This window comes from Thunnus maccoyii, chromosome 24 (genome assembly GCF_910596095.1).
Source record: "Thunnus maccoyii chromosome 24, fThuMac1.1, whole genome shotgun sequence".
Lineage (NCBI taxonomy): Eukaryota > Metazoa > Chordata > Actinopteri > Scombriformes > Scombridae > Thunnus > Thunnus maccoyii.
In genome coordinates this window covers 18,277,294-18,304,484 of record NC_056556.1, presented here as the reverse complement: position 1 = coordinate 18,304,484, position 27,191 = coordinate 18,277,294, and the positions used below count along the sequence as shown (strand labels likewise).

At 39.2% G+C, this 27,191-nt stretch overlaps 1 protein-coding gene across 1 annotated transcript; it reads right to left on the bottom strand.

Moving 5' to 3' along the window:
* Window positions 1-9,565: 9,565 nt before the first annotated feature.
* On the bottom strand, window positions 9,566-25,310 carry gyg2 (glycogenin 2). Its single transcript, XM_042405126.1, has 9 exons — window positions 25,058-25,310; window positions 22,830-22,968; window positions 22,382-22,556; window positions 19,094-19,256; window positions 17,268-17,394; window positions 16,239-16,413; window positions 14,401-14,502; window positions 11,991-12,110; window positions 9,566-10,456 (listed from the first exon to the last, which is right to left on the bottom strand). Exons 1-9 carry the CDS (start codon window positions 25,062-25,064, stop codon window positions 10,331-10,333), a joined length of 1,134 nt encoding a protein of 377 aa, XP_042261060.1. The 5' UTR covers window positions 25,065-25,310; the 3' UTR covers window positions 9,566-10,330.
* Window positions 25,311-27,191: the final 1,881 nt, after the last annotated feature.

The window sequence follows — 27,191 nt, the reverse complement described above, 5'->3', positions numbered from 1 at the left end:
ATCTGTCAAAACTTGTCAGGGTTGCATTTAGTGTCTTTGCGAGCTGACCTGAGTTCAGGTTCAAGAGATAGTTTCATTACCTTGGTTCCTGCTCTCCCATGAGTTGCCATCACTGGTACTTGTCCAGGTTAGTGATCTCCTTAATGACAAGCACTTTATCCTCCTCTGGTGATCCATTCACAGTTTGTTGTCCACGTGGATTGGATTTTGTTTTGTTTCTTCAGGGAGCTTGCCTGTCTGGCAATGTCAGCGTTTTTCTTAGTCGGGTGCTCATTGACAAAAACGTTGCTTGCTTTCAGTTTTTTTCCCCTGCCTGAGCAGTGCCTGTTTTAGTTTCCTGTTCACAAAATGAATAATTATGGCCAGTTTCTCGCTTGTGTTTTTTCTGGGGAGAGGATGGCATGCCTCAATATCATTGCAGTCTGCTGATATTACCTTGCTGTTAAAGAAAGTGATCACCTGTTTCTTGAGGGAGTCCAGATCGGGCTCAATGGTCTCTCCCTCCATCGGCACCACAGCCTTCACATATGACCTGGCCTTTGTATCCAACACACTAACAAAAATGTCATTTATTTGGGTATACTACTCCAGGTCTGCCACTCAGCAGGGCAATACTCTTATCCTTCTCTGCATTTTGTCTTTTAAGTTTCTTGATTTCACCCATCAAATCCATTATCATTTTCTGCTGCTTAGAGACAGTTGCAATCTCTTCTGACAGAAAGTCGAGCATTTTCTTTGTCTCCTCTACTTCCTCGTCTGTAATTGCACAGTTCCTCTTTGGTGGCATTTCGTTTGTTTGTGCAATATATGCCTAGAAGACCAGGCATAGTAGGTATAACGTTAGTTGCAGCAGCCACCACAGGCTGTGAAACAGCCAAGCTAACTAGCCAAGCTGGCTAGCAAGCTCACCATCATCAGTTTTTCAATCCTTGTTCCAGAATCACTGTCACAATCCAGGCTATGGTCAAGGCCAAATCTCTGGTGCAGATAGTCCGAGGTCCAAAATCAGTTGTCAAAAAGCTGAGGACAAGAGGTATGAAAAACACAGATACACACAGTGACACAGTGGATACACAGTGGCCCATAGCCCACTTTCCCCTTATATAACATTATATCGTGGCCCTTTAGCTTTTTACAATTGATCTTTTGTTAAGAATCTTGGTGTGATTTTTGACAGCTTCAAATTTGATAAACAGATTAATTCAGTTGTTAAAACTAGCCTTTCTTATCAGTTAAGACTCTAGTGATCTCTTCGCCATTTGCAGTTAGTACAAAATGTAGCCACCCATCTTCTAACTGGAAAAAGAAAGCGTGATCACATAACACCAGTATTGGCCTTCTCCACTGGCTTCCTGTCTGTTTTAGGATTGATTTTAAGATTTTACTGCTTGTTTTTAAGGTTTTGAATGGGCTGGTGCCATGTTACCTAACAGAACTCTTGCATCATCATACTCCAGTTAAAGCACTGAAGTCGATCCAACCAGATGGTCTTGGATGTTCCCAGATCCAGACACAAAAAAAGAGGCGACTGGGCCTTTGTGGTGACTGCCCCAAATCTCTGGAACAGCTTACCTATTCATATAAAAACTGCTAAGACCCTAGAAACTTTTAAGTTGCTGCTGAAGACCCATCTCTTCTCATTGACATTCAATTAGAGTTGAGTTTGACACCTTGACTTCACCTTCTATTGTGCTGCAATTCTTTTATTGATATTATGTTTATTGTTTTCTTTTATGCTTATTTGGTATTTACTTTTATGTTCATTTATTTTGGTATTTTAAGCTTGGTCAGTACTTTGGTCAACTGTGGTTGTTTTAAATATGCTATACAAATAAATTTTGACTTGACTTGACTTGACTTGACATTAGAATCTCTCACACAAGTATTTTCAAGGTACCATATATAGTATTATACTGATAGTTACAATAGGGGTGAATATCAAACCTCAATACTTTTTAAGTATGGATCAAAATAGATCTGTAGCACTGAGAATTGAAAACTGTCATGGTCAGATTCTTAGTCTTGATTACTTATTCTTTGATTAGATATTTCCAGAATATTTCCTGATCTGTGACAGTGTGGTGCATTACTTGATGCACAGTAATTAAGGAAGTAGTCATCAAGGTATGGTAGCCAGAATGTGCCAATCCAGGGATTTAGTGTGATAAAAATGCCACACTAAGACACTGCCATGTGCAAAACTAAAACATTGGTGTTTTGAAGTGTGTCAGATGCCAGCACTATGTGTTGCCTTTAAATGAAAACTATGGTTTATTACAACTTGTGTTTTATTTTTATAGCAATTATGATAACACTGTACTCAGCAAAGTAATGGCTGCAATCTTGGAATGCGCCCACATTGCTAAACGTAGGTTGAATGGGGCATGAAACAAGAGCAGTCAGATTATCAAACGCTAAACAAATCAACTGGAATGTTGTTTTATGCTTTTATGCTGGTGTTTAAGAATTTTTTTTTGTGCTCATATATTTGAAAAGATAACTGGTTGAAGCAGTATTGCCCAAGGAGAAACTTCCACTCTTTTGTTCTGATTAAAAAGCCAAGAATCCAATAACCATCTATGAATGGTGTTTTGAATGGTTTTGTTGAGCTTTTAAGAACTTTTTGTGGTCACATTTTTTTAAAAAAATTATAAAACTTCAGAATTCTATGCTCACAAAGTTTTCCTCTGGGTGCTGGTGGGTAAGCTGTGAATCCATGTTGACTATTTAACCCTCTGCTTTCTGTCAGCCATATAACAGATACAGGACCTTCACAAAGAATCTCTCAGGTTCCAGCAGCTGTGCGGTAAACTTTGGACCTTTGGATCATCTCCCACTCTGGGAATTAGTTCAATTCTAATTCTACAGGAAGATGTGGACATGCCTGTAGGTCAATATTATTCTGATTGTTTTTTATTTATTCTGCCTGGGTAAGATAGAATTCACAGAATTGATGTCTAATTTAAAAGTCCTGGACTCAAGTAGCACCAATTGTGAAATCCTCTAGTCCTCTTTTATGAGTTCTCTAAAAAATGTATCTCAGCAAGTCAAGATGTAACCACTTGACCTTGAATGTTCCTGATGATGCATCTGTCCATTGAATTGCAGAGTACTTACTTGTCTAATTGTGGTAATTTGATTTGGTTTGTGGCCCAGTTTTCAGTCGGCAGCCTGCCCCTGCAAGGACCAACTCCACCCAGCTGCTCCACCCCATCGGATGCCTTCAAACACTCCCATCCACAGCTGACTGTCATTAGTCTCCCAATCCTCCATTAGCCTGGTCATAGAAATTGTGGGTCATTAGAATCCAAAGCTGTTGGTCGAACCACTGATCAAATTAACTGCGCAGCTTTGCGCATGAATCAAAACAGTCATGTGACGGCTACCACACATGATGAGCGGAGAAAGCGGTTCAAAGAAGTTAACCCAAAACATATGGAGGTGCTTAGGATTGTCTGACAGTTATCACATTTCCTTCTTGTCCACAGTGTGTGTGTCTGAAGGCAGCATGGCTTAAATAAGAGCTGGGGCTGACTGGCATGGACGTGTAGCTTATACCTGTATGCTCACATTTGCCATTTTGCTCTTTCCTTTTCCTCTGTTCTCTCTCTCTCTCATGCACACACACACACACACACACACACACACATCCCCAATCATCCATGAATCACAATTACTCAATCAAGCAGAATGCTAGTGTACTCATCAAGCCACAGAGGCGCTCCAGATGGGAACATTATCAGGACTACTTTTTCATCTAAACAAACTAAAAGAAGTGGGAGAGGAAAAACACTTTTTTTGAAAAAACAGAATAAACAAGTGTGGGGGGGATAGAACCCAGGTGCTTCACCAATCTAGAGAACACAGCGCCTGGAGATACTGGTTATTTGACCAAGCGTGGTGTTCAGCTTCATCTTCCTTGAGTTTTGCGCTGATGTGCCCGACAAAGGTGGAATTTCTTGGAAGCACATATGGGTGTCAGTCCCACACTGTCAAAACAAATAGACTGGGGCAGCATGGTGAAATTCTTTGCGGGGTCAGTGTGGTGTCTTTACCGGTTACATAAGTAAGGCTAAAGTCACAATGGCTCTCAGTGAGTTATATGAAAGATTTAATTCAAACAAACTGCAGATTTTCTGTTAATGTTTCTCTGAGTTGCTCTGTAAGTAGAAATTGACATTGGTTGATGAGTTCAACTTGGAGGGGAGAGTAAAAGAAACAGTTTATTACATGTTCCCACAGCCTGTGGCTTTGGTATTCCCCTGATGTTTTATCTAGCGCTACTAGCAGGCCAATGACTTATGTTGTGACTTATGTTGTGAAATATTTCATCATCTACCAGATGGGCTAGCACAAAATTAGTACAGACATTTGTGGTTGTCAGATTATGAGTCCTTGTGACTCTAACAACAACTAACAAAGAAAGATATAACATGATCTTTTTTGTGCAGAGGAAATGATGCAGGTGTACATCAGACACTCAGTCCTCCGTTATTGAAAGGTCGATCTTGCAAAATTAGATTTTTTTAGAGTAATGGAACACCACTTAAGATAGTAGTGGGGAGTGCAGAGTCAGACGGTTTGTTAAAGGGTCACTCGCTCAGAGACTACAAATTCATGACAGAGAGCCTGTGTTTCAAACTGGAGAGTGGAGTTTGAAAGATGTGGCCGTTTACTAGCCAGAGCGAGTCTCACGTAAGACATAATGAGTTACATTATGGGAAATGTAGGCTCAGGCATTTTTGGATCTTGACACATACAAACAACTAAGCATCTGGAAATATCAGCTTCTGCTGCTTTGATTTCCAATAAGATTATTTCTGCCTCCAGAGCAGCTGTTTCTCTAAAATGACTGAACAAACTACAGTCATGTCTTACTGGAACAAACATCACTGGGCATATGAGATCGAAATATTATGTATGAAAAATAGGTGTGTGTGCCATTTATATACATATAATCTAGGTGGAGAGATACTGCCGTCAATGAAAGGACCAGTGTGTAATATTTAGAAGCATCTAGTGGTGACATTGCAGATTGCAACGAAACGAATACCCATCCCCTCACTGTCCCCTTCCAAGCGTGAAGGAGAACCTATGGTGGCCACAAAACTTGCGAAAGGCCCTCGGTAGAGCCAGTGATATAAAGGGCTCATTCTAAGGTAATGAAAACACAACATTTCTTATTTTCTTTGGATTATACACTACTTCAAACATACTTATGAATATTATATTCCATTTCTGCCAAGTCCGTTCCACTTAGATGCCACTAAATTCTTCACACTGCACCTTTAACTTTGAACTCATGTCAGTCCCCGTACTGCATATGCCTGGATATAACTGTCTCATGTTTTAAATTTAGCAATTCTAGCCCTTGATGAAATGTTTCCAATAGGCTATAAATTATTGGCCAAGTGGACAAGGTGAAATCGGGGCCTAGTTTGCCCATTTTAAATCCATGTAGTGCATATCAACCCATATGCAGCCCACATCGACATGTTGCAAGTATATCCAAAATATTTTTTTTTTAAAGTTAATTTTTTTGAACCCTAAATGAACTGTACCAGACTTATTGTACTTATTTCTGTGATTATGTGTAACTTATCATTTGGCCTTTGATTATTTTGGACTGCCACATTGGTTAATTAAAATCCATTTTTGCTGCATGTGTTGACACACTTCATCAATCCCTACTTGTAATTACCACCGGGTGGCTGACATAAGTGACTTCTCCCTGTTGACAGGTCATATTTACGCTAAATCACACACGACATGAAGGCAGGATTAGACTCCAGCCTGCCAGCTAATCATTACAGGAGCTGATTTCACAGATTCAACCTGAGAGGAGAGCTAAACAGTCGACTCAGCTGCTTTTTTTTTTTTTTTTTTTTTTGCTGGAATAGAAACTCTCTGCAACTCTGGCACACAGTAGAACCCCCAAATAAAGATATCACTGTTTCTTCTGTTGTCAGTTATCCTGGGTTAGAGGCTGAGTTTAACAGCGTTATTTCAAAAATGTCAGCATCTGCAGGAACTGATCTGTGATTCCTTTTGCATTTTCAGAGCTTAATGAATGAGGCGGTCAAGGGGAACCAGAAACTTATCCCAGATTGGTGCTCACACTTTAATCTTGATGAATCAGAGTCAAGCGGGAGCTGCTCAGCCATGTGCCAGGTTGTCTTTCAAAGCAATCATCATAAGGCCTTTTCACTGACAGCACAGTCTCAGCCTGAGCTCACCTCCTGCCATTTGCTTTGTATTCACCACAGTATCTTCCATCGCTGTGTCACAACATTATGGGAGGAATGCCTATGAAAATGACATGCACCGTGTGCCCAGTGGATAAGGATCACACAGCATACCGTTGACTGCAGTCAGGCATCTATTAATCTGTGTTCCTGCTGCCATGATGGGCAGAGTTGTGAAGGAAGAGCCACAGTGCCCCCTGGTGGTAAATTTAACACACAAATTGAAGAAATCTGAAGTCACAAGAACACAATCTATCTATGTGAACTCACGTTTGTATTTCCCTCCAGAAAAGCAACATCTTTTCCAAACAATAATGCTGGATGGGTGCCAGAAGTGACAGTTTGTGCCTCATTCATCATACAACACAAGCAAGAGTACACATCTGTTACACTAGTGATGTGCATGCTGTGGCTCAGTGCAGGCTCTGTTTGCCTGGTAACGCTGCTAGTCAGCTATGAGGCTGCTTTGTTGTTGGCGTGTTTTGGGTTTAGCGTTGCTGTTGTATTGTTCAGATTCAGTTTGTGATGAGATGAATTATTGCCATTTATGACTCCCACATGCTTGCAGGTGGTGATGTTCTGCTGCTGGCTGCTCAGTTTGCTGCTGAATCTGAGTGTTATCTGAGTATTCATTTGCAGTGTATGTTTATTCATTGCATTGCTATGCATGATAAATTAGGTTCATGTAGCTGTTGAGCTAATGTCTTGTGTTTACCTTGTCAATGTCCAAGTGATACATGTACATCCTCTTTATGGGATGCACTGGTTCTGAGCAACTTTTCCTCTGATGGATTTGTTTGAGGGGTTTTCTATCTATTAGCTCATGTGCTATTTGGCTGATCACTAGAGAATATTTCACTCACCTTTGTTTTATGGTTGTTCACATCATAGTGGAATCCATAGCTGAACTCCTACTCAGTTCTAATTTGGTTAGCTCTAAAGGGTAGTTCATAATTTTTCAAGTGTGTCTTAAAACAACAGTCAGGTGTCCATATGAACAGTGAAAGATGTTTTCCCCACTGTAATCATTCCTCCTGTTCATACTGGCTATTAAAAGATCCTTCAAATGTGCTTTCAATGTAAGTGATGGGGGCCAAAATCCACAGTGTGTCCACACACTCATTTTGTGCAAGAATTCATTTAAAAGTGTATCTGATGCTTATATGAGGCTTCAGCAGTCTGAGTTAGTCATATTAAGTGGATATCTGCCACATTTTTAGCATCAAATTTCCTCTTTATGTTCCCTCAGACAGTGTTTCCCTGTTGAGCTGTGGTGGAAGTATAGTATCAAAAAGAGGGACTTTGGCACTAAAAAGACTGTAACGTTGAAAGATATCTACTTGATTTGACTCTATTGGACGCTGAAGCTTCATATTAGCTTCAGATAAACTTCTGATAATAGTAATAATAATAATAATAATAATAATAATAATAATAATAATAATAATAATAATAATAATAATAATGGATTACATTTATATAGCGCTTTATCTTGATACCTAAAGCACTTCACAGAGAAGGGGGGAAACTCAACCTCAACCATCACCGATGTGTAGCACCCACCAGGGTGATGCACGGCAGCCATTTTTGTGCCAGAGAGCTCACCACACATCATCTTGAGGTGGAGAGGGAAGGAATCACTGAGCCAGTTACACTGGGGGATGATTAGATGGCCAGATGGAGAGAGCCAAGTTGGAAATTTTGCCAGGACACTGGGGAACCCCCTACTCTGAGCAATAAGCACCATGAGATCTTTAATGACCACAGTGAGTCAGAACCTCGGCTTAACGTCTCATCTGAAGGACGGCATCTCCTACAGCACAGTGTTCCTGTCACTGCACTGGAGAATTGGAGAATGGCTGTCAGCACATACACATAACACATAGATTGGCCAATTCCACCAGGATTTTTCTACAAAATAAAGCCAACGCCATGAGTCATTTGAGAGATGCTACAGTTCTACATAAAGTCATTAAGCTGGATGGATGTTAACTGGTGTTATTTCTGCTTTAAAAACAAACAAACTGCAGGTCTGTAAAATTAAATTTACAGTTATATCCCATGGAACTCTCAGCAGGAACACTGTCTGATTTTATTACAGTGCTCTCATATTTCCTTTCAGCTCACAGTTGATGTTTTGGGAATTGCAACTGAGCAGGGAGAGAGTTTAACACCAGTGAATCCACTGATACATTTTCACATCAATTTCATCATTTAATATTATTAGATAGCAAATCAATTCTGCTGCCTGTTTTATAAAGTCCCACTTGTGCATTCATGTAGATAACAGGATATTCAGTTTGATTCCAGTTAGCTCACATGCTGTATGTAAAGTGTTTTGCTGGATATTCACTTATTCAACAGCTGATATTAATATAATTATATAGACTGAACTGATACAAGAAGCTTGATCTCCTCAAAGCGTTAAAATAGTCTCTTTCACAGAGTTTCCCAGTTTATTAAACCAATTTTATGCATAAAAGATTATTGAAATATTACATTTATTACAGTGATGTTAGAGGGTGAAACAAGTGCTGCTGTGGTCTTTACATTAAACTGACCGCATTGTCTTCAGATTTGTGTCGTATTGAAAGTGATATAGAAATTTTGAAATGCCCTGAGTTTTACATAACAGTGACCATGGAGGTGCTTATTCAGACTGACATGTTAAATTGCCACCAGATTAACATAAAGAGGGCCATGTCTGACAGGGGCTTTACGAACAGAAGCCACTTTTATACAGAGATCCCGCAAAATTGCTGTAAAGAAGACCCTTGCTTTTTTACACTGAACCGAACAGAGCCGGCATAATGGTGCCCCTATGTGTGATTTTAGATAGCATGCTGGCGTCCTGGAATCAGGGGTGTGACATGTTACAGCGTCGGTGCCTAGTGTGTGTAGTCCCACCATGCTGGCTGTCCATTTTACACAGACATTGATCCAGCAATGTGATTACTTCCGCCACCAGCTTAATGATGGAATAACAATGCCCCCCCCCATTCCATGTTCACACCTTTTATCCAGAACAGCGAGGCGGACTAACAGCGCAACATTCCGGCCTTGAACAGGCTGCGTAAAAGGGGCTAGAGTCTACAGTATATAGTTTGTCCGCCAAGACGAGTTTATTTTTTACACTGTACACATCTTGGTCTCAATACCTTAAAGATCCCCTCCAGACATGTTTCAAGATATGCAGTAAGTCCAACTTTCCACATCACACTTGTGTAAGTTGCATACTAAATCAGGATTGGCTCCAGACTAGTTGTGATGTCACAAATCATGCACACTCCTTAAACTCAGATTTAAAGCTAGAGTGTGGGACTTTTGTCTCCCCCTTTTGGCAGTGAGAGGAATTACAAAAACACTGTCGAGCGGTGCTTACATCATAGGCTCTGCCGTAGCCTACTCCTTCTCTACTGTTGCGGCTGTAAAACGATGGATAAATTGTTTTGAGCATCATACAACCCCAACGAAATGACTAATTTCACTATCAGAATTGGATCCATTCGGTCCAATAACATTTGGAAAGTCTAGAAGAGCCGCACTTAAATTATTTTATCCCCATTCAAGCTAGCAGAGAGCTATCTGGAAGTTAGCTGCTCAGGCGGCAGAAGTCTCTAGTGTGCTCTGCCCATATAGCATGTGCAGTATGCATTCATCCAGCCAGCATCATGGCATGTCAAACCTGACACCAGATTAAAAACTCTGTATACTGGGAAATACAAAGGGATTTACCTGGAGGCGAAAGGCTTAATCAGCATTGTATGAACTCATTTGGCAAGGGCTTGAATGTAACAGATGCTCATTTATATGTAAAAGTTCCACACTGCAGGTTTAGCTCAGAGAAACTCTCTCCCTTCAGCACATGAATGTGAAAACACTCTTCTAGTGTACAATTTTGGAGTGGAGGGTGACTTTAATATCAGCTTTAAGGGATCCTTATCAAAAGTGTGTTTAAGTTATGTGCTATGTTTAAAAAATGTATTCAGAATACTTTTTTTAACTCTCAAATCATCAGTAGATGTATCAGTATCAGTATCAGTAGTTACTAAAGGTCAAAGGTCTGTTTAAGTTACAGAGGTTTTCTAATCCAGGAAGCGGTCCAGCATCCTCTGGATGTTCTGGAAGGAGTCTCTGCCCAGGTACTCGGCCTGTCCTGCTTCCCACTGCCTGCGGTGCTCCATCCGCACCGCCTCCTTTTCTGCAGCCGTCTGCCATGATGAAGTAGAAGAATAAAAAATCAATCTTCAAAAGAATTTATCTCTAGAAACATCACACTCTCTTTTCAGTCTGGATTTTAGTTTCAAGCTCTCATCTTTATGCACAAATACAATGTGCAGTTGAGCATATCAGATTTGAGAATTGGTAGATTTTTTTCATTCCTTTTTGCTCATCTTAAACTCATTCAACTAACCTGTGTCTTACTAGTATCACATTCAAGATCATATTTTCAACTCTGAACTGTATGGAGTTTCAAAACAGCAGCATTGAGCTTGGAAGAAAGATAAGGAATGGTTTCTTAATGATTAAAATGATTTACTAACAGTTTTGTTCATTACATTTATAAGTAATAATATTAATTACATTTATGATCTTTTAGTTAGTGTACATCAAGTCATTAGTTTCAACTTATAAATCGTCTATAAAGAGTGTTACTGGGGAAATGTTTGGGGTTTGGGTGCACTATTAAGCACTAACAAAATATAGTGCTCAACATATTCAAAATATAACAATGTATAACAAAATTAGCAAGTGTTTCATTAAATGCAATGAGGAATGAGGAATTCAGCCTTTTCAAATTTTTCATAAGAGGAAAAATTCAGGTTCTGTCACAATCTTGACATGATGGCACACCGTCTCCAGATGAAGGCTTGTAATAGAAGTCCAGTCTGCTGTGCGTGAAAAGGCAGTTCTGCTGAGTTGGGAGTTGACCCTGAGTGAACCTAAGTCTGCCTGATTTAATAGATCCCCAAATCCCTAAACATCTTCCCAGTTCACCTCTGATGTTTTGAAACCAACAGTACAGAATAGACGTGGAGTAAAGAATCACTTTGTTCAGTTCAAGCATTCATAGTCACTGACTGTGTAACTTTGAAATGCATTTTTCACAAAATGACTATGTCGACAGCACATTTGAAAGGGATCTTGTAATAACCAGTATGAACAGGAGGAATGATTACAGCGAGGAAAACTGTTGCTTTAGGACACACTTGAAAAACTGCGAACCTATCCTTTAATGCTCATTTCCATCCACCATGTGAATATCAGGAGTTGGTTCATCAAGATAAACAGTAGGTGACGCCAATTCTCCAGTCGGTGCTGTTAAACGTCATTCGGTGCGAGATGACATAATTAAAAGAGCATCATTTCAGTTTGTTTCATGTATTCATTTGAGGAACATTACAGTCTCCTCGTTGTTCCACACAGATCTGATGTTTTGTCTCTTCGGTGGATGCTTGAGTGACGTTTAAGTTGTTTCATGTACATCATCATTTATTCACTAAGTCTGTCATCATTGCACTTTGTCACATTTTCTGTATCTCTACAGTACGCTGACTTTTCCTCAAACCTTTAGACAGGCATAAAAACGATATTTCAGATAAGTGCATGAATGTGTTTCAATAGTGCAATGGGGACTATGGGGCCATTATTACATGCTTTAACAAAATCCAGTAGTGAATCTCATCCATTGACATCTACTGGAATGAAAGTGGTACAGGAGTCAGAGAGGAAAGGTTTACGTACAGGCTGTGTATCAGTGTCAGTGGCATGGCCGCCCTCTGCACCCAAAGGTGAATCCTGGAACCCCGTCTGCTCCAGTGTTTTTGACTCATCCTCCGATGGTGTGCTACCTGCGTGGGAAGACTACAAACACCACACAGTTATGTCACACTTCATGTACCACAGTGTATGCTGTACACTTGTATAAGAGCAACATGATGTGTAGCTGAAAGTGTGAAATCATACAGTTGATGAGTCAGTTTCAATTCAGTCTCAGTCTAACTGTGTGAGTGCTGCTTGATAACACTGTTGATGTACTGTAATTTCACTGCTGCTGTCGTACTGGAGGGCGTGGGGTCTATTCAGGCTAATCTTACAAGCTTGTATAAACACAATGCATCAAGTTGAAATGAATTTAACAAATGACAGAAATGCAATGAGAAGCTCAGAGGCCTGTGGCAGATAATAGATTCTGTGTCCCTGTCCTTTTTTTTTTTTTTTTTCTTCTTTCTGCTGGAGTCAAATGCAGTCAAGCGGAAATACTCATAAATTAACAGTCTCATCTACTGGAACTAACAAGAGCCACTTGAGCTGCCTAATAACCCACCATAATAATCACCATGATATATTATAAACACAACCGGCTATGCTAATAGGGTCATTCATTAAGCCATTGATTAGCAAATATTTCTAATGACTACTTACTTGGCTTCACATAAAATGTGTGACTTTAAATGAACTCTTTTAAAGGACTTTTTTTTTTTCTTTTTAATGGAAGCAGGCTAGCAGTTTCCTCTTGCCTCTTATCATTGTGCTAAGCTAGGCTTAAAGGTCCTGGATCTATCTCTGTAGATACTGGATACACTGAGATGAAACTGAGATCTATCTGAGTATGAATTTGATGACAAACAACTTCCCGAAATGTCAAACTGTTCTAATCAAGTTATAATGCCTGAGAATTATATTATTAACCATATTTTAATACCTTTTATGGCTGGCTCCAATAAAATATGTAATGCTATTCCTCATTAAATAAAACCAGGGATTTAAGTTTAAGCATATTATAAATATTTAAGTTGTTTATTCAGTGTAAAATATTATATCAAATAAATACCTTTACATATAGACAAAGGGAAGCCTCTGGGCTTGCTTCAGGTGCACTCGCACTGAGCCAAGGACGTAGTTAAAATGCCTGTATTTGTTAGAGCATATCAAAGTTAAAAAATATCACCAAAAGGAGAATGCCATCCAGTTTCAACCCACACCGGGTGTTCCTCAGGGCGCGGCTAGAAAGAGGAGTCAACCAGAGTGGAATGTCGTGATTCCCCATATAGATAATTAGTGGCAAGGAGGCTAAATTATACCAGCATATCACACAATAAATATGCCACAAGTAGGCTCTCTGGAAAAGAAGTTAATAGTCATTGTAATAATCATAAATTTCTTAATGTTGCCTCAAGAACTGTACATATTCTTTTACAAAAAAAAGTAATATTTGGGGGTGGGGCATGTGGTTGGAGGTGGTTTGTGGGAACACTGACTGACTGTTAAACCTTGCAACATTTAAAACAACACAGGTAGCCTACAAGCTTGTATATTTCAGTCCACCACTTTGCTCCAGACTGAAATATATCAACTATTGGATGGATAAATTTGGTGCCTGCACTTATAGTCCCCAGACGATGAATCATAATCATTTTGGTGATCCACTGACTTTACCTCTAGCACCAACAGCTTATCCAGTGAAATATCTCTACATCTACTGGCTGGATTGGCACAATATTTTGTGCAGACATTCATGGTCCCCAGATGATTAATCCTACTGACTTTGGTGATCCGCTAACATTTGTGGTTTTGAGTGGTCTCAACAAGTATTGGATTGAATTTCATTCAAATTTGGTTCAGACATTCATGTGACCTCACAGAGCTGCTAGCCTGGCTGTATGCTCTTGTTCCTCATTCCCAGGCTGTCACTGTGTAGATATGAATAGAAAAAGAAGACCTGCATGCATGTTTCATTGATGCGCTTTTTAATAGCTTTGCACCTACATGATGGTGATGATGCGTATAATTACTCTCCTTCAACCAGATATGAATGGAAATCAATGGCAGCCTGGAATAAATCTCAAACACAGCGGTGTGATTTGCATAATGTTTAAGTGTAATGTGATATATTTGATTTACAGTAAATGGGCATGAACAATCTGTAAAGCACCAGTATGGTACTTTACACTTTAGAGTACTATGTCTGTTTTTATTCACATATATACACATTTGCATCTCTTAGTAGTCTGAAAGTTCCATCATGTATTAGAGAGATGTATTGTCCAACAGTGACACAAAGAAAGATACAGTAAAGAGAGGGATGGAGTGTCCAGTGAAAAGAGATTAAAAAAAAATATTAAGCTGATCAGTATTTGGTTTCTCAGCTCACCGTCTGTGGTTCAGCAGGTGGATGAAGTGAAATATGTGCGAGCAGTGAACTGGAACTGTCCAAGTTTTCTCTTAACAGCATCTTGGCTTCTCGTTCTTGGATCTGTAAAAACAAGGGAGGATGTTTAGTGTTGGGACTACAACCAAGAGCAGGCCTGAGCAGCCATGTGTTGTGTTTGGCCGCCAGTCTGCAAGTTTATGTTGCAGCCAAACTCTGAAGCAGCTTATTTGACTGATTAACAAACCCTCAGCTAAAGTGGAAGAAGTCATGCTGAAGTGTTTGGAGTTTGGAATAAACAAGGCCCATGCTTGACTTACTGCTCTGTGCAGTATAACACTGCTGGACATTACATTTTAGAATCAGGTTGACTATAATTTCCTAAGAAGCAACTGATATAACTGTAAATTAATAAAAAGGCTCCTGGAAAGGACAATGTAGTGTCATACTAATTCACATAATTGACATAACTGGCTCTGGCCCTGTTTGTCTTGATTTACAGAAACACTTTGGGGGACGGTCAAATTTCTCCTTATTTACCAAAGGACAACACTGAGGTTTAGTGCTGGTTAAACAGAGGAAAAGAACTGCTGAAAATTCTGTTTGGGCTCATTCAGTATGTATTTTAAGCAGCACCAAATGTGGGAAGAGGGAATGGAAATTCATACAAATAGCTGCTGGACCTGATTAATTCATTCGATCACTAATGTTTTTGTTGAGCTGACGTCAAGCTAATAATTCTAGTAATACTTCTTGTGGGATGAATCCACGCCTGCAGTTCCATAAGTGTCTTCTCTTATACCAGTATTCCAAGTTCAGCAGCAGAAAACACTTTACACTTCATTACCTCCCAGACATGTGCAACATGTTTCAAAACAGTCATGTTTTATTCAGGACTTATTTTTGGCAACACTTTATTCAATCTTAGTATATACTGAGCTAAATTGAAAAATTGTGGTGATTCAAAATTTTGCACCCTGACTGTAATTTCTGACCGTGATATTCCCCTTGGTGATAAAGTGTCGTTATAAAAGTATATGATCACTGGAAGGAATGATGTTGTGAAATTTAAGATTTTATTTAACAATTTTAGTTATATGTTTTGTCTGCATTTATATCATTTATTTAGTAACATCATAATTCATGTAATATTGAACATGTTGGCTTTCCATACCTACTAAGTGTTGACCCCTCAGATTCTGTTTTGTGTATTAATTCACATTATTCTTTAGCCCCATTGCTATTCAACTGCCTGTAACAATTCAACCTCGCACACAATATTCTTTATTTAATTTATATGTTTTAAACCTTAATTTGAAATTCTTCTCAAGTTTAAAGACCTTCTTGCATTTATGCTTAGCCTTGTATAAAGCTGTGGGATGTATAAATGCACCTGGGATTCAGAACTGGAGAGGATGAGATAGCAGGGATACATTATTTAAGTAAGCAAACAGAATGAAAAATCAGTTTACCTTACATGTATGTCCATTGATGACAGGTAAAGCTCTTTTGCAGTGTTTACAATGATTCTTGTATGAAAATATATTGGGGGAAAAAGTCAGTGACTGACTTATCATTGCACCACTAGTCGCTGTTGTGGATTCAGCCCCTGTAAGAACTGATGTAATTTAAAGAAATGGTAATGCATGATGAATAAATAATTAAAAACCATTTGCAGACTGTGTGTCATCGCAACCTTTAAGGTATACTGTACGTGTGGTCGCATATGATATAATCACATATCCATTCTAGCATAAAGCTGTAGCTGTGCAGTAAGTAAGCAACTCTGCAACCAATCAGAGAGAGCTGATAAAGCTCTAAGGTCACATGGGTGCTCATACTTGTGTTTGACTGAGATGTGTCACTGGGAGAGATGCTGTTTGACTGAGGTATTCCTTCCACCACAGGGAGACAAAATGCTCCATAGTGTGTGAATGGCCGTCCTCCCTCTGGCTGTCCGAGCTCCAGGGTTTAGCTGCTCCCACGAAGTGGATGATCTTTGCATTGTGGCCAAAACTGCAGGAACAAAAGGTATGTTTGTACAGAGATGACGACTTTTAGTGGCAGTGGAAATCATTTCTGCTGTACTGTGATGTACTGCTAAAAAACCTCTTTGGAGGGAGAAAAGTTAAAGGACGGGTTCACAATTTTTCAAGTCTGTCCTAAAACAACAGTCATATCCAAATGAACATTGACACACATCTTACTGTAATCATTCCTCATGAATGACAAACAAGCTATTTTGTCATTTAGTTTAGAGGACTGGACAGTGTGCTGTGAGTGCATACTTAGCTATAGGACATCATCCTGTATGAACTAATTCAGCTGAGAACTGTTTCCAAAACTATTATATTGTGAATTGTAATAGTGATAAAACATACATTGTGTGAAATGATTGTCTGTCAGACACTTATTGAACATTGTGCACTATAAAATGGACTGTAATCTTAATATATATTACTATAATTATATAATATTGAAAGCACTCCATCATTTTACACATTAAGTTTAGTTCACCAGTCATGGTTAGTACTATTCAGTCTGAAATTGGTTGTGTAATGTCTTGTCTTATCTAATGCAGAAAGAGCACATGAAACATCACAATATTTGAGAAAAGCTGCTGGAAAATCAAACATTTTTGGCTGCAATAACCACAGAAAAAACTGTGAAATCCTGGCTGGACTGATAAGTTGGTAAATAAAACTTTCAACCCTGACTAAGACAAATATGTTGAGACTATGACAGTGACTATGAATTTATCTCATGGTGTGTGTCTAATCCACAAATACAAATCTGTAAACAGACATATTCACTCTCCGCTCAGTGTAACAGGATATGGCCTCATACTGTGCAAACACACACACACTCACTGTTGGAAAGCAGGGAGGTAGCTGTACAGTGAGTTGGCACTGAGGTTGTAGATAAACGGCAGGTGTTTTCTGATGTCCTCCACCGGCCAGCCACTGAAGAAAGAGTTCAACAGGCCCTGGTCTCCTCCTGACAGTAAGCCACACAGAACATGAAATTAAGTATTATGGTATTGATTTTTTTACACAAATTATTGCCTCCACTGCTAAAGCTTAAAGTAATCAGGTCCATAAAGCCAACAGAGAGTTGGGGTTGAAATCCTGTGTAGTACCCTGATACACTGTGTTAACATATTGTTTTATTGACATGCATTTCAGTTAACAAATGTATATGGGCTGCCTCAATAATCTCTGGTGTATAATTAGTGTGAATGCTGATAAACATTAATTTATTGTTCTTCCGTATGTTTTTCAATCGCTAACTACTTCTCCATACTTTCAACTACAGAAACCGTTCAAATATCAAAATGTTCAACTCTTCAAGGAAATTTATTCTCTTACTTTTCTTCCTTCTAGCATATTCCAGTGATTATATATATATATATATTTCTAAATATTAAAATTAAGTATTCATACTTCATGGACAGGTGTCTCTAGTGGAAATGCTTAACATATTAAAACATGGAACTTATAGCGCCACCATGTGGTCAGTTATTATGTTTTTTACGTTTTGGCTAATAACTCATGAACCGTAAGGCCTATCAAAACAATATTTGGACAGAATGTTCCTTGGATGATGCCGACTAGACGGATTTGTGACTGATTTTTTGGTAAAGACATTTTAGCTTCATCTAATCTTCACCAAACTTGGTACATACCATTTTTAGATGACCCCGAATAAAACTTGTGAGTTTGTATCATTTACCGTTTGTCTGTGATTGGTTACCAAAATTTTGAAGGTGTGGCCTGATGCTCATATCGAGCCATGACTCTTCAATATTGAATTAGGTTGCAACTAAATTTGGGAATGTTGTACATGTCGCCACACTGCACAAGTGCGTAACATTTGTTACAATTCATTTGATACAACTCAGTGTGTGTTTGTGTGTGTAGTGGAGTAGCCGTAGCCCTGCTGTGTGTCTGTGTGTATTAATGAATGAATTAACTGGAAATGTGCAGAATATGTCCCCTTTAAAATAAAAAAGTTCTGACTGACTGACTGACTGACTACATGCTCCTTGTGAATTTATGTTTTAATATAGTAAGAGATTCCACATGTAATGTACCAGAATTATCTGACATAAAAGGCACATGTTGTGCGCTGCTGATTCAAAGAACTGACACCTTTCTTTTCTTTCTAAATTCCAGTTCAAGCACTGACTGCAACACACAATAACTCTTTGAAACTCCAAACCACAAGACCAATCCTTTACACTTGGTGTTACAGTTACTTATAAAGAAACTAGTCTAAAGAAGTTTGATGTTTCCAGCCCATCTTCCACATTTGTGCTGTCAGAAATGACAGACCAGCAAGAGGTGTGCTTCTTTAATCGGAAGAAGAAAGGATTTATATTCCAGACCGCAAGCAAGTGGTCAAAATTTCAGACTGGTTTTGACAGGTTATCAAAAATGAGTGTTCATCAATCTTCATATGTTCCCAGGTGTTATTGCCAAAACAAGTGTCTACAGTGAACAAATGGATCATTTTCATTCATTCTAAGACAGACAGACAGACAGACACACAGAGAGAATACTAAGCTATGAACAAACACATCCTCTCACCTCATCTTTAAATTTTGTATGAATGTATTCCGTCGAGTTGTCAGTATTCGGAGCACACAGTGTTCTCTGCTTGTTAGCCTGAACTCAAACATGTAGTCATGTCTCACCATCAAAGCTGCTGTGCTGCTGTGCGTGATCCAGGAGCATGGCATGGGTTTGCAGGGACGGTCTGAAGACAAACACGCCTGAGTTGAAGCAGTCGGGCCAGCCGGGATCAGGAGCGGCTGACAGCTCGTCCCTCTCGAACAGCTCGTCCACGTTACACAGCACCTGAGAAGGGAAGAGGTCACAGGTTCATCTGATGTGCAGGTGTGTGCATAGAGCCCCGTTTGGGATGAGACAGTCCCAGATGGTTCCCATAAGAAAGCTTAGGAAAGCCACTGCCACATCTGCCACTTGTCCAATTTCATTTTCAGTGGGTGCATCTCTCTCCACGTGGGTCTACTGTAAATGTTTTCTTGTTTTTGTTGAACCGTCCCTTTACATCTGACCATTTCATGCTGGAACAGGTTTTTAATATTGTAACCATTATTTTGCTGATGTCAGGGTAACAACGCCTGTAAAAGCCTCTAACAAAAATAATAATTACCAGGATAAAAAACATTTTGACCTCACACAATTCACATTACAGTTTTTTATGTTTGCACGGTTCAATACTGAGACCTCACCTTCAAAACTCTTCATACAGTCGACACAGCAGCAACAATTATGGAGCAAACTGTGACACATTTGCGTTGTTTTCACACAAAAAGGCATTCAGTGACTACAGCCTTCAAATTTCCTGAATACTTTTCTCACTCAAACACAAACAAAGCAATAAAACGCTTCATGTAGACAGCAATCTGCTAAATCATAACCACCAACCAACCCCCCACCAAAAACAAGAGCAAAGAAAACAAAGGTGATTCCCATTTTAGCTGAAGACCTACCCAAGTATTTCCAGTGTTGTTGCCATCTATATAAAAGGAGAGCTAATGTCAGGTTGCATGCCAAGATTTTTTTCCTCTATATTTGGCACAAGACAACATTAGGTGTCACGGTGATGAGAACTTGTGGCCAAATGCAGCAGACAGGATGGAGTAAAGTATTTTTTGTTGTGAGCATTTTTGCTGTTTTAGATAATATTCAGCAATATTCTAAAGTACTGTATTGATACTGTATTACAGTATTATATAGTCCTGTATTTACATTTACACAATATACACATTTCTTAAACTATCAACCATTAAAAAACTACATATACACAATAAAACAGTGATTTCACTTCACAGACTGCCATAAAAAGATCATCATGTGCTGCCTGTTGTTAGTGTTTTTATCTCAGTGTGTCTGATTGACACACGAGTTGTGTTCATATCTGACGGCAGGATTTGCTTTTGTGTGTATAATGAGCTGCTGTGTGTGTGTTGATAAAGCTGACTGTTCAAAGAGTTAGGGTTAGGGTTAGGGTTAGGGTTAGGGTTAGGGTTATCATGGAGTACATTTACATGCACATAGTTATTCCAGTTTTTAGTTTTATTGTAGTGTTGATGTTTCAGTGACTACTGATGTAACTTGAGCTGTGCAGGAGGCATCTAGATGATAGACATGATCAGAAATCTGTCAGGAGTTTATGTAACACATTGTTCTGGTTTCTGTTGCAGTGACGAACAAGAGCTCATCCAGGTTTTCATGATGCTCCAACAACGGAATAGTCAATGACCGATTTCTCTCACTATCATTTCACATGTGTATCATCTGAGCAGGCATGACCTCACTCTGTTTACTCAGCTCAGTCAAACATTTGTGCCCTTGCAAACACGAGAACATGTTTGCACTGACCAAACAGAGAACAAAGCTGCAGTAACAACATGCTCAAAAACATGCCTTTAACATCCATGATGAGTACTGACTTTAACAACATCACTGACCTGCACACACACGTTAGCCAACAGTTCAGAGCTTGAAAGAGACTGACACAATACTATGTGTTGACTCTGTGATAGTGATAGTGATCTATAGTTTGATCAATGAGCCAGCATGTTGATGTGCTATACAGTCATTTGTGCAATATTTGCTTTAGCATAGCTTTACTCAGGTTTTTCTAGGAATGATTCCATTAAAAAGTGATCAAAGCTGCTGTAGTGAGGTTTGTAATGCATGGAACAAAACAAAAAATGAACACATGACTGAATAAGCTCTTTAAGGTAAGTAGCTTATGTGTATTATTGCAGCTCTTTATTGTTCTTGGCTGTTGGAGGCATGAAACCTGGAGTGAGTGGCATCACGCTTAATTCCATAAGCATTTCTTCTCTAATAAAGCAATAAATAAAGTGGCTTTCTGAGAAGGTGCCACTACAAAGAAGTACCACATTTCTAAGTAAGTGCTCAGGAGTGTAGACACAAGTCAGAGGTCATGTCATGATTGCTCTCTAACTAGATGAAGCAGAACTGAACAGGATCAATAACAAAAATACAAAGAGAGGAGCTCCTTTCTAAGGAAACATGATTGACAGAATAGCCTGCAGACATTTTGGAAAGTTCTTGAACTTCTCTCTTAACCTGTCAGATCACAAACATTAGAGGGAGAAGGTGTTTCATGTGCATGATGCTGAGACTGTCCTCATCAGAAAAACCACAGCAATAGTCATTTGTTGGTCAAAAGGCAAAGGAGGAAGTATGATGACTTCTTTAGGAGAAGGATGTGGTGGATGGTTGTGTGTATAAAGTGGCTGACACTGATATCTGCTGCACAGCCTCGCCTGCTTGTCTGCAGTTCAACGTGACAGGCAAGCTGCACCAAACACAACCATCAACCATCTCTGCCTCTGTTTGTTCTCTGTTTGAAGAGAGCAATTTGCCTGCAGCTCCCACTTGGATGGCTAAAGGCATGAACCAAGCGTTCAGTGCATAGATAGAGTGGCGGGGAAGTCAAATAACTAAATTCAAATATCATTGGGGCATCACCTGATGAAGCACAAACTAATTATACTGTAGCAGTGTCAAATGAGCAAAATCTAGACAATTGATGCCAGGAGACAGAAAGTAGACATTGTCAATGCATCAAGAGAGTCAACAGTGAGTTTGAAACCTGTGAACTTGATGCTCGAATCGTGTTTACTCAGAAACTACTATGATTAGAGATGCCCCAAGTTCAACCAAAGAATTATTGGCTAAAATAACCCAAATCAAAATCTGATCCACGGGAAATATACTATATACTTAAAATTATTGTTTTAAAAGTACAACTCCAGTTGGCTTTTTTTGTTTTTTCAAGCAGGACACGGAACACTAAAGCCACTAAGTTTAGGATCTGACATTTCCAGCTTGTGTCGGACATCAGTCATCCTCCACTGAAGATCTTCACTCTCACTGAGAATCTACTTTACATACTGCTGTGTGTTCATTGAACTCACCAGCGTGTCAGCATCCAGGAATACACATTTACTGTACTGTGTCAGGGTCCAGCAGTGGATCTTGGTGAAGGTGATACCGAGCTCGGGACGTCCCAGCAGGGAAAGGTGGAGGCGGTCCTCACTGTCCATCACGTCCACCAGGATGACCTCATCAAACACGTTCTCGAGGGCGAGCCTGGTTAAATTAGGAGGAGATGAAATTATGTCGATATCAAACTCAGTGAGGAGGATCTAGATGGACATGAGATCTATTACTGATTCATTACAGAATTTTTGTATTTTGAGCCCCAAATGGCAGTGTGAGGTAACAATGTTAAGGACTTCAGTTCCCAGAAATCCTGTGAAGTTGATAACTATCACACTTAGAATTACATGGGAGCAGAGTATGAGCTGTGATAAATAATAAGAAATAAATGCTCTGGGAACAAATGACAGAAAAGAGATCCACCTCCACTCCTGTGAGACGTTTGTTGTAATCATGACGACGATGCTGCGAGTCGTCCCATGCCGCCGTAAACTGTTGGCCACCACTGTGGCTCCCATGCAGTAGGTGTCCGTGGTGGCCAAGGTGACGAAGGCCTCAGCAGCTGGTGACAGAACGGAGGATCAGACTGATTAACTGATATTACTGATATTGTAATTGAAGGCTTATGCAGTTTCTGGTTTTAGCTTTTTAGAGTTTCTTCTACTTCTCAGATTCTATCTTCTTCGTGTTTTATGATTCCATTTTTTTAGTTGATAAGAAGTTCAGTCATTATTTAATTCCTGGGTGGCATGAATTGCAAATTTTAAACTTTGATCCTTATATTGTAAACATGCTGTGACCAGGTTTATTAATTGGACCATTTTTTGTCAGTTAGTATAAAATGAGTCGTAAACCACAACAAACTATGTCTGATGGAATAAATCACAATACATAAATTGCATAAAAGCCTAGCGGCTGTCAATCAGCTCTGTAATACTTCTGAACTCAATGCAGGAATGCAATAGTGGAAACATTACCATTCACAAACAACTTTACAAATATCTCCAAAAAACAGCCACACTGAAGCTAATAGCTACTGAAAGGTCGCTGTGGTAATTTACTACTACTACTTTTGCATTCCGTCTGATCCGCAGAGGAAGGCTGAGTTGTATCATGACATAATATTATCTGTTATGTATCAGTTACAGTCTCTGGTTATGGCCACAGCATTAATAGGGACACACTCAGAAGTTATTGCAAGGGAAGTTCTTCAGAAAAAATAATTCCCACTGTGACATTTTGGGGGCTCAAGTACGTCTCGATGTCTTCATCAGTGGTTGGAATTCTCTCAGTTAGGCAACCAAGCTTTGGAATAAGACATTAAGTGGACCTTGAGTTAAAGGACAGGTTCACATTTTTTCCAGGTCTGTCTTAAAACAACAGTCAGCTGCCCAAATGAACACTGACAAATGTTGTTCTTGCTGTAATCATTCATTTTGTTCATACTGACCATTAGAGAATCCCTTCACAAGTTTTGTGATGTCAGTCCAGGGATTGTACCAGCGACCTTCCAGTCACAAGCCCTCAGTAGTTAGGTGTTATTAATTACACCTATGTCTGATGTGGTCATGGTCATGGTCATGGACACCCAACAGTTTGGAACCACTGGTTTATTGCATCAGAGTTTCCATGCAACAACAACTTTGCTGAAATTTAAAGACTGTGATATCCAAACGTCTGCCCATATCTGCTTTTTTAAAGCTATTTAAAGCCCTGGCATAAATGCTCAAACTCAGACGTGATGCTGAAGGTTCCGCTCCAAGAAGGCTCATGTGAAACATGAAACACCAACTGTAAGAAAACTTTTAAAAGCATCTTAACAGCATCTTAATAAGGCGCAAAGGGAAACAAGTCTGCTTATTCAGGCTGAAAAATAAGATGACTTGTGATGATGTCATTTATATTATGTTTGATCATTTTTTCCAGTGATGACAGAAATATTGTTTAGTGGTTTCCACCTGCTCTTTTGGGGCAATAACATTTTATTAATATTTTTGTTATTCATTTAGAAAAAAAGAACTGTTAATAACGGAACTACACCTTTCAAAAGCCACCATTTTTACCAAAGTTTAACATGAACTTCAGCGTCTTGAACTGCGTACAAGATCATTTTAAGATTCCGTCTCCCTCTGTGAGCCTCTATCTATAATGACATTTTCATACAAAGGCCTCTAAGGGTTGATTTTATGAATTCATTTCCATCAAGGTTTTACTATAATTGTAAAACTGGAACGTTAAGTGTGAAGTCCTGACAGCTGTGTCAGAGCTGGACTTTCCTGGCCTGCAGTCAGATGGAGAGCTATGTAACCTTTTGTCTGCAGCCATCTCTGGTCTGCTGCATGTAGTGTTTAATTTCAATTGGCACAAGTATGGAGGAGCAGGAGTCTATTCTGATTTCAAGTCAAACTGGGTCACTGCAATGTGTTCTATATAATTTAACAACTCTGAGGGGGGAGACATGAGAGATTTACAATAGTGTTCCCGATGTCCAGAGCTGAATTTGTGGTTGGCTTGTGTTTTATTTATTGAAGTTACTTAACCTTTGTAGAGAAGGTCAACTAGCAGTCCGAAGCACTTTTACTGCTCAATAGTAAATTTTGATCTTATAAAATTTCTAATCTAGATATTTTATGTTAAATAAATTTACCTACCTGACATTTTTGATGTCTTTGATATTCAAAAACTTCCCTCGTCCACGAAGAAGGTTATCAGAAATTTGCCGAACTTTTCTGCAGATGGTCTCTTATAAAGTCTTCTGGCAATAGTCAATCACGAGGGTCCAGAAGAGTTGCATCTTCACACCGGCTGACACTGGAAGCTCTCCTGAGTTCTGACAGTTGTTTGACGCTGCAGCATGCAGTCACATCCCAGTCTGTTTTTAACGTCAGAGTGAAGAGTGGAGTGAGAAGCCTGCTGCTCATCTGTTTGCTCAACTGGTCATTCAACTAGTAGAAAGTGAGCTTTGCCAAGTGTTGTGCAACAGGCTCGACCTTCACAAGCTGTTGTCCTGCCCCTCTACTGATAGCCCATAATGCACTGTGTTCACTTTCACTTTCCACATATAACATAAAGCCACTGAAATCTAATTGAACCAATCTCATTGGACACTTTCATAAAACAATCCCAACTCACTTACTAGTTTTTTTTTTAGAGCTTTCAAATGTATCGCATGGTCTTCATCAGCAGATGCAGTTTGATCAGTTGTCATGGAGATGGATGTGTTGACATGTGAGCCTAGTAGCTGTAAACCTTTAGGACTTGTCATCCATGTTGGCTTAAAGTTAAGCATGAAAAATATGTTTAAAAGCTCCAGAAAACTGCTAGTAAGTTGATCTTCAGTTGGGTTTGTTTTGTTAAACAACTATTTTCAAGGTTAAGAATGAACTGTTATGCTTGTTTTTACTACAACAAATTGCCTATATAGTGGGATAAAGCATACATGCAGTAAAAAATAGTAATCAAACATCACTGCCCTTCCTAAGTAGAGAGGAACTGAAAACATTTCCACTGAGTGGAATCAGAGATGTTCTGGTTAGTCATTGGAAGTAATTCAGTCTTAAAATTGAAGAATTGGTTGTGACACAGTCTTCTTGAAAAAATAAAGTGAATGTAGCTTCTGTCTGACCTCCACGGTCTGGATGTGAAAGTGTGATGTGCAGTCGCTCATTAAACACAGCAGGAATTACTTTCAATCATCAAACTCCTGATTTCTGTCACTGGAATGAGAAGAAATGCATCAATTCATATAAATCTGAAAAACATAATGCTATAAAAGAGGAATTTCAGCCAGGAAACCGAGCTAACAGATCAGCGGGGTGGTGGCGGCTCACCATCGGCCCCATGTAGGCAGTCCCTATTTCACATGCAGCTCAGAATATGATAGAAGCATAAGGATTTATGAAAGTAAAGTTGTTTTCATGGAGCAGAAGCTTATTTTCCACAGTTTGTTGTTGGAAAAGCTGATAACAGCACAGAATAGAAAGGACATCTAGCCGTCTGTTAACACTGGACCACATTCAGTTGAAAAAGTTTAGCATTTTCCTGGACAGATTTTGTGGCAAAAGCAAACATTATGGTTCACAAGTGTGGGGTCACCACAGTGATGAAGGCTTCTCTACTTCTGCCAACAACCTGGATTCATTCTGTCATAAAACAACATCCTCACAAAACAGCAGGCTGTCATAATGACCATGACTGGCCAATTTTGTAGCTGTTATCATTAATAGGCCGCTTTTAAATGCAATCATTATATCTAAATATGAATAAATACACTGCTAATGTAATATTTCGATCTAAATTGGTCACTTAATTAGTTAAGTTGACTTTTCTCTGACAGACTGGTTTGAAAGACATAACCATAGGACAAACTCAACAACAAGCAGCTGCTTTATTTATTCATTTTACTTATTTATTCATTGGTTTATTCATCAGGGACAGTGCACATTAATAAACATTGCTGTAAATGCGCCGGAGTTAGCCAAGAGGCTATTTTTCATTTCTAGTGCCTGGACACGTTACAAAGTCACCCTTATCTTTATTCAAGATTAAAAGTATTGAGATCATTTATATGCAACACTTATACACAAACAAGATCAATTTGTGGTATAAAAAAGTAAACCACAACTACAGGCCTGGAGTTTCATTTACAGTCAAGACTTTAAATTCTAATATTAGTCAGAAAAATCACATGCTAGTTTATATGTTCGAACCCTTGTTATGACATGAGGATAGTCAGTTCATTAGGTGATGAACATGGTGAGATGTGGTTGAAAGATCCAGAATATC

Bases quoted from the DNA above. Each gene is read 5' to 3' on its own strand.
- gyg2 (XM_042405126.1), bottom strand. The intron at 16,414-17,267 runs GTGAGTGTGTGT...TTGTTCCTGCAG, and splicing joins TACCTCCCTGCTTTCCAACA to TTTTGGCCACAATGCAAAGA. The intron at 12,111-14,400 runs GTGAGCTGAGAA...TGGTGTTTGTAG, and splicing joins CACCTGCTGAACCACAGACG to TCTTCCCACGCAGGTAGCAC.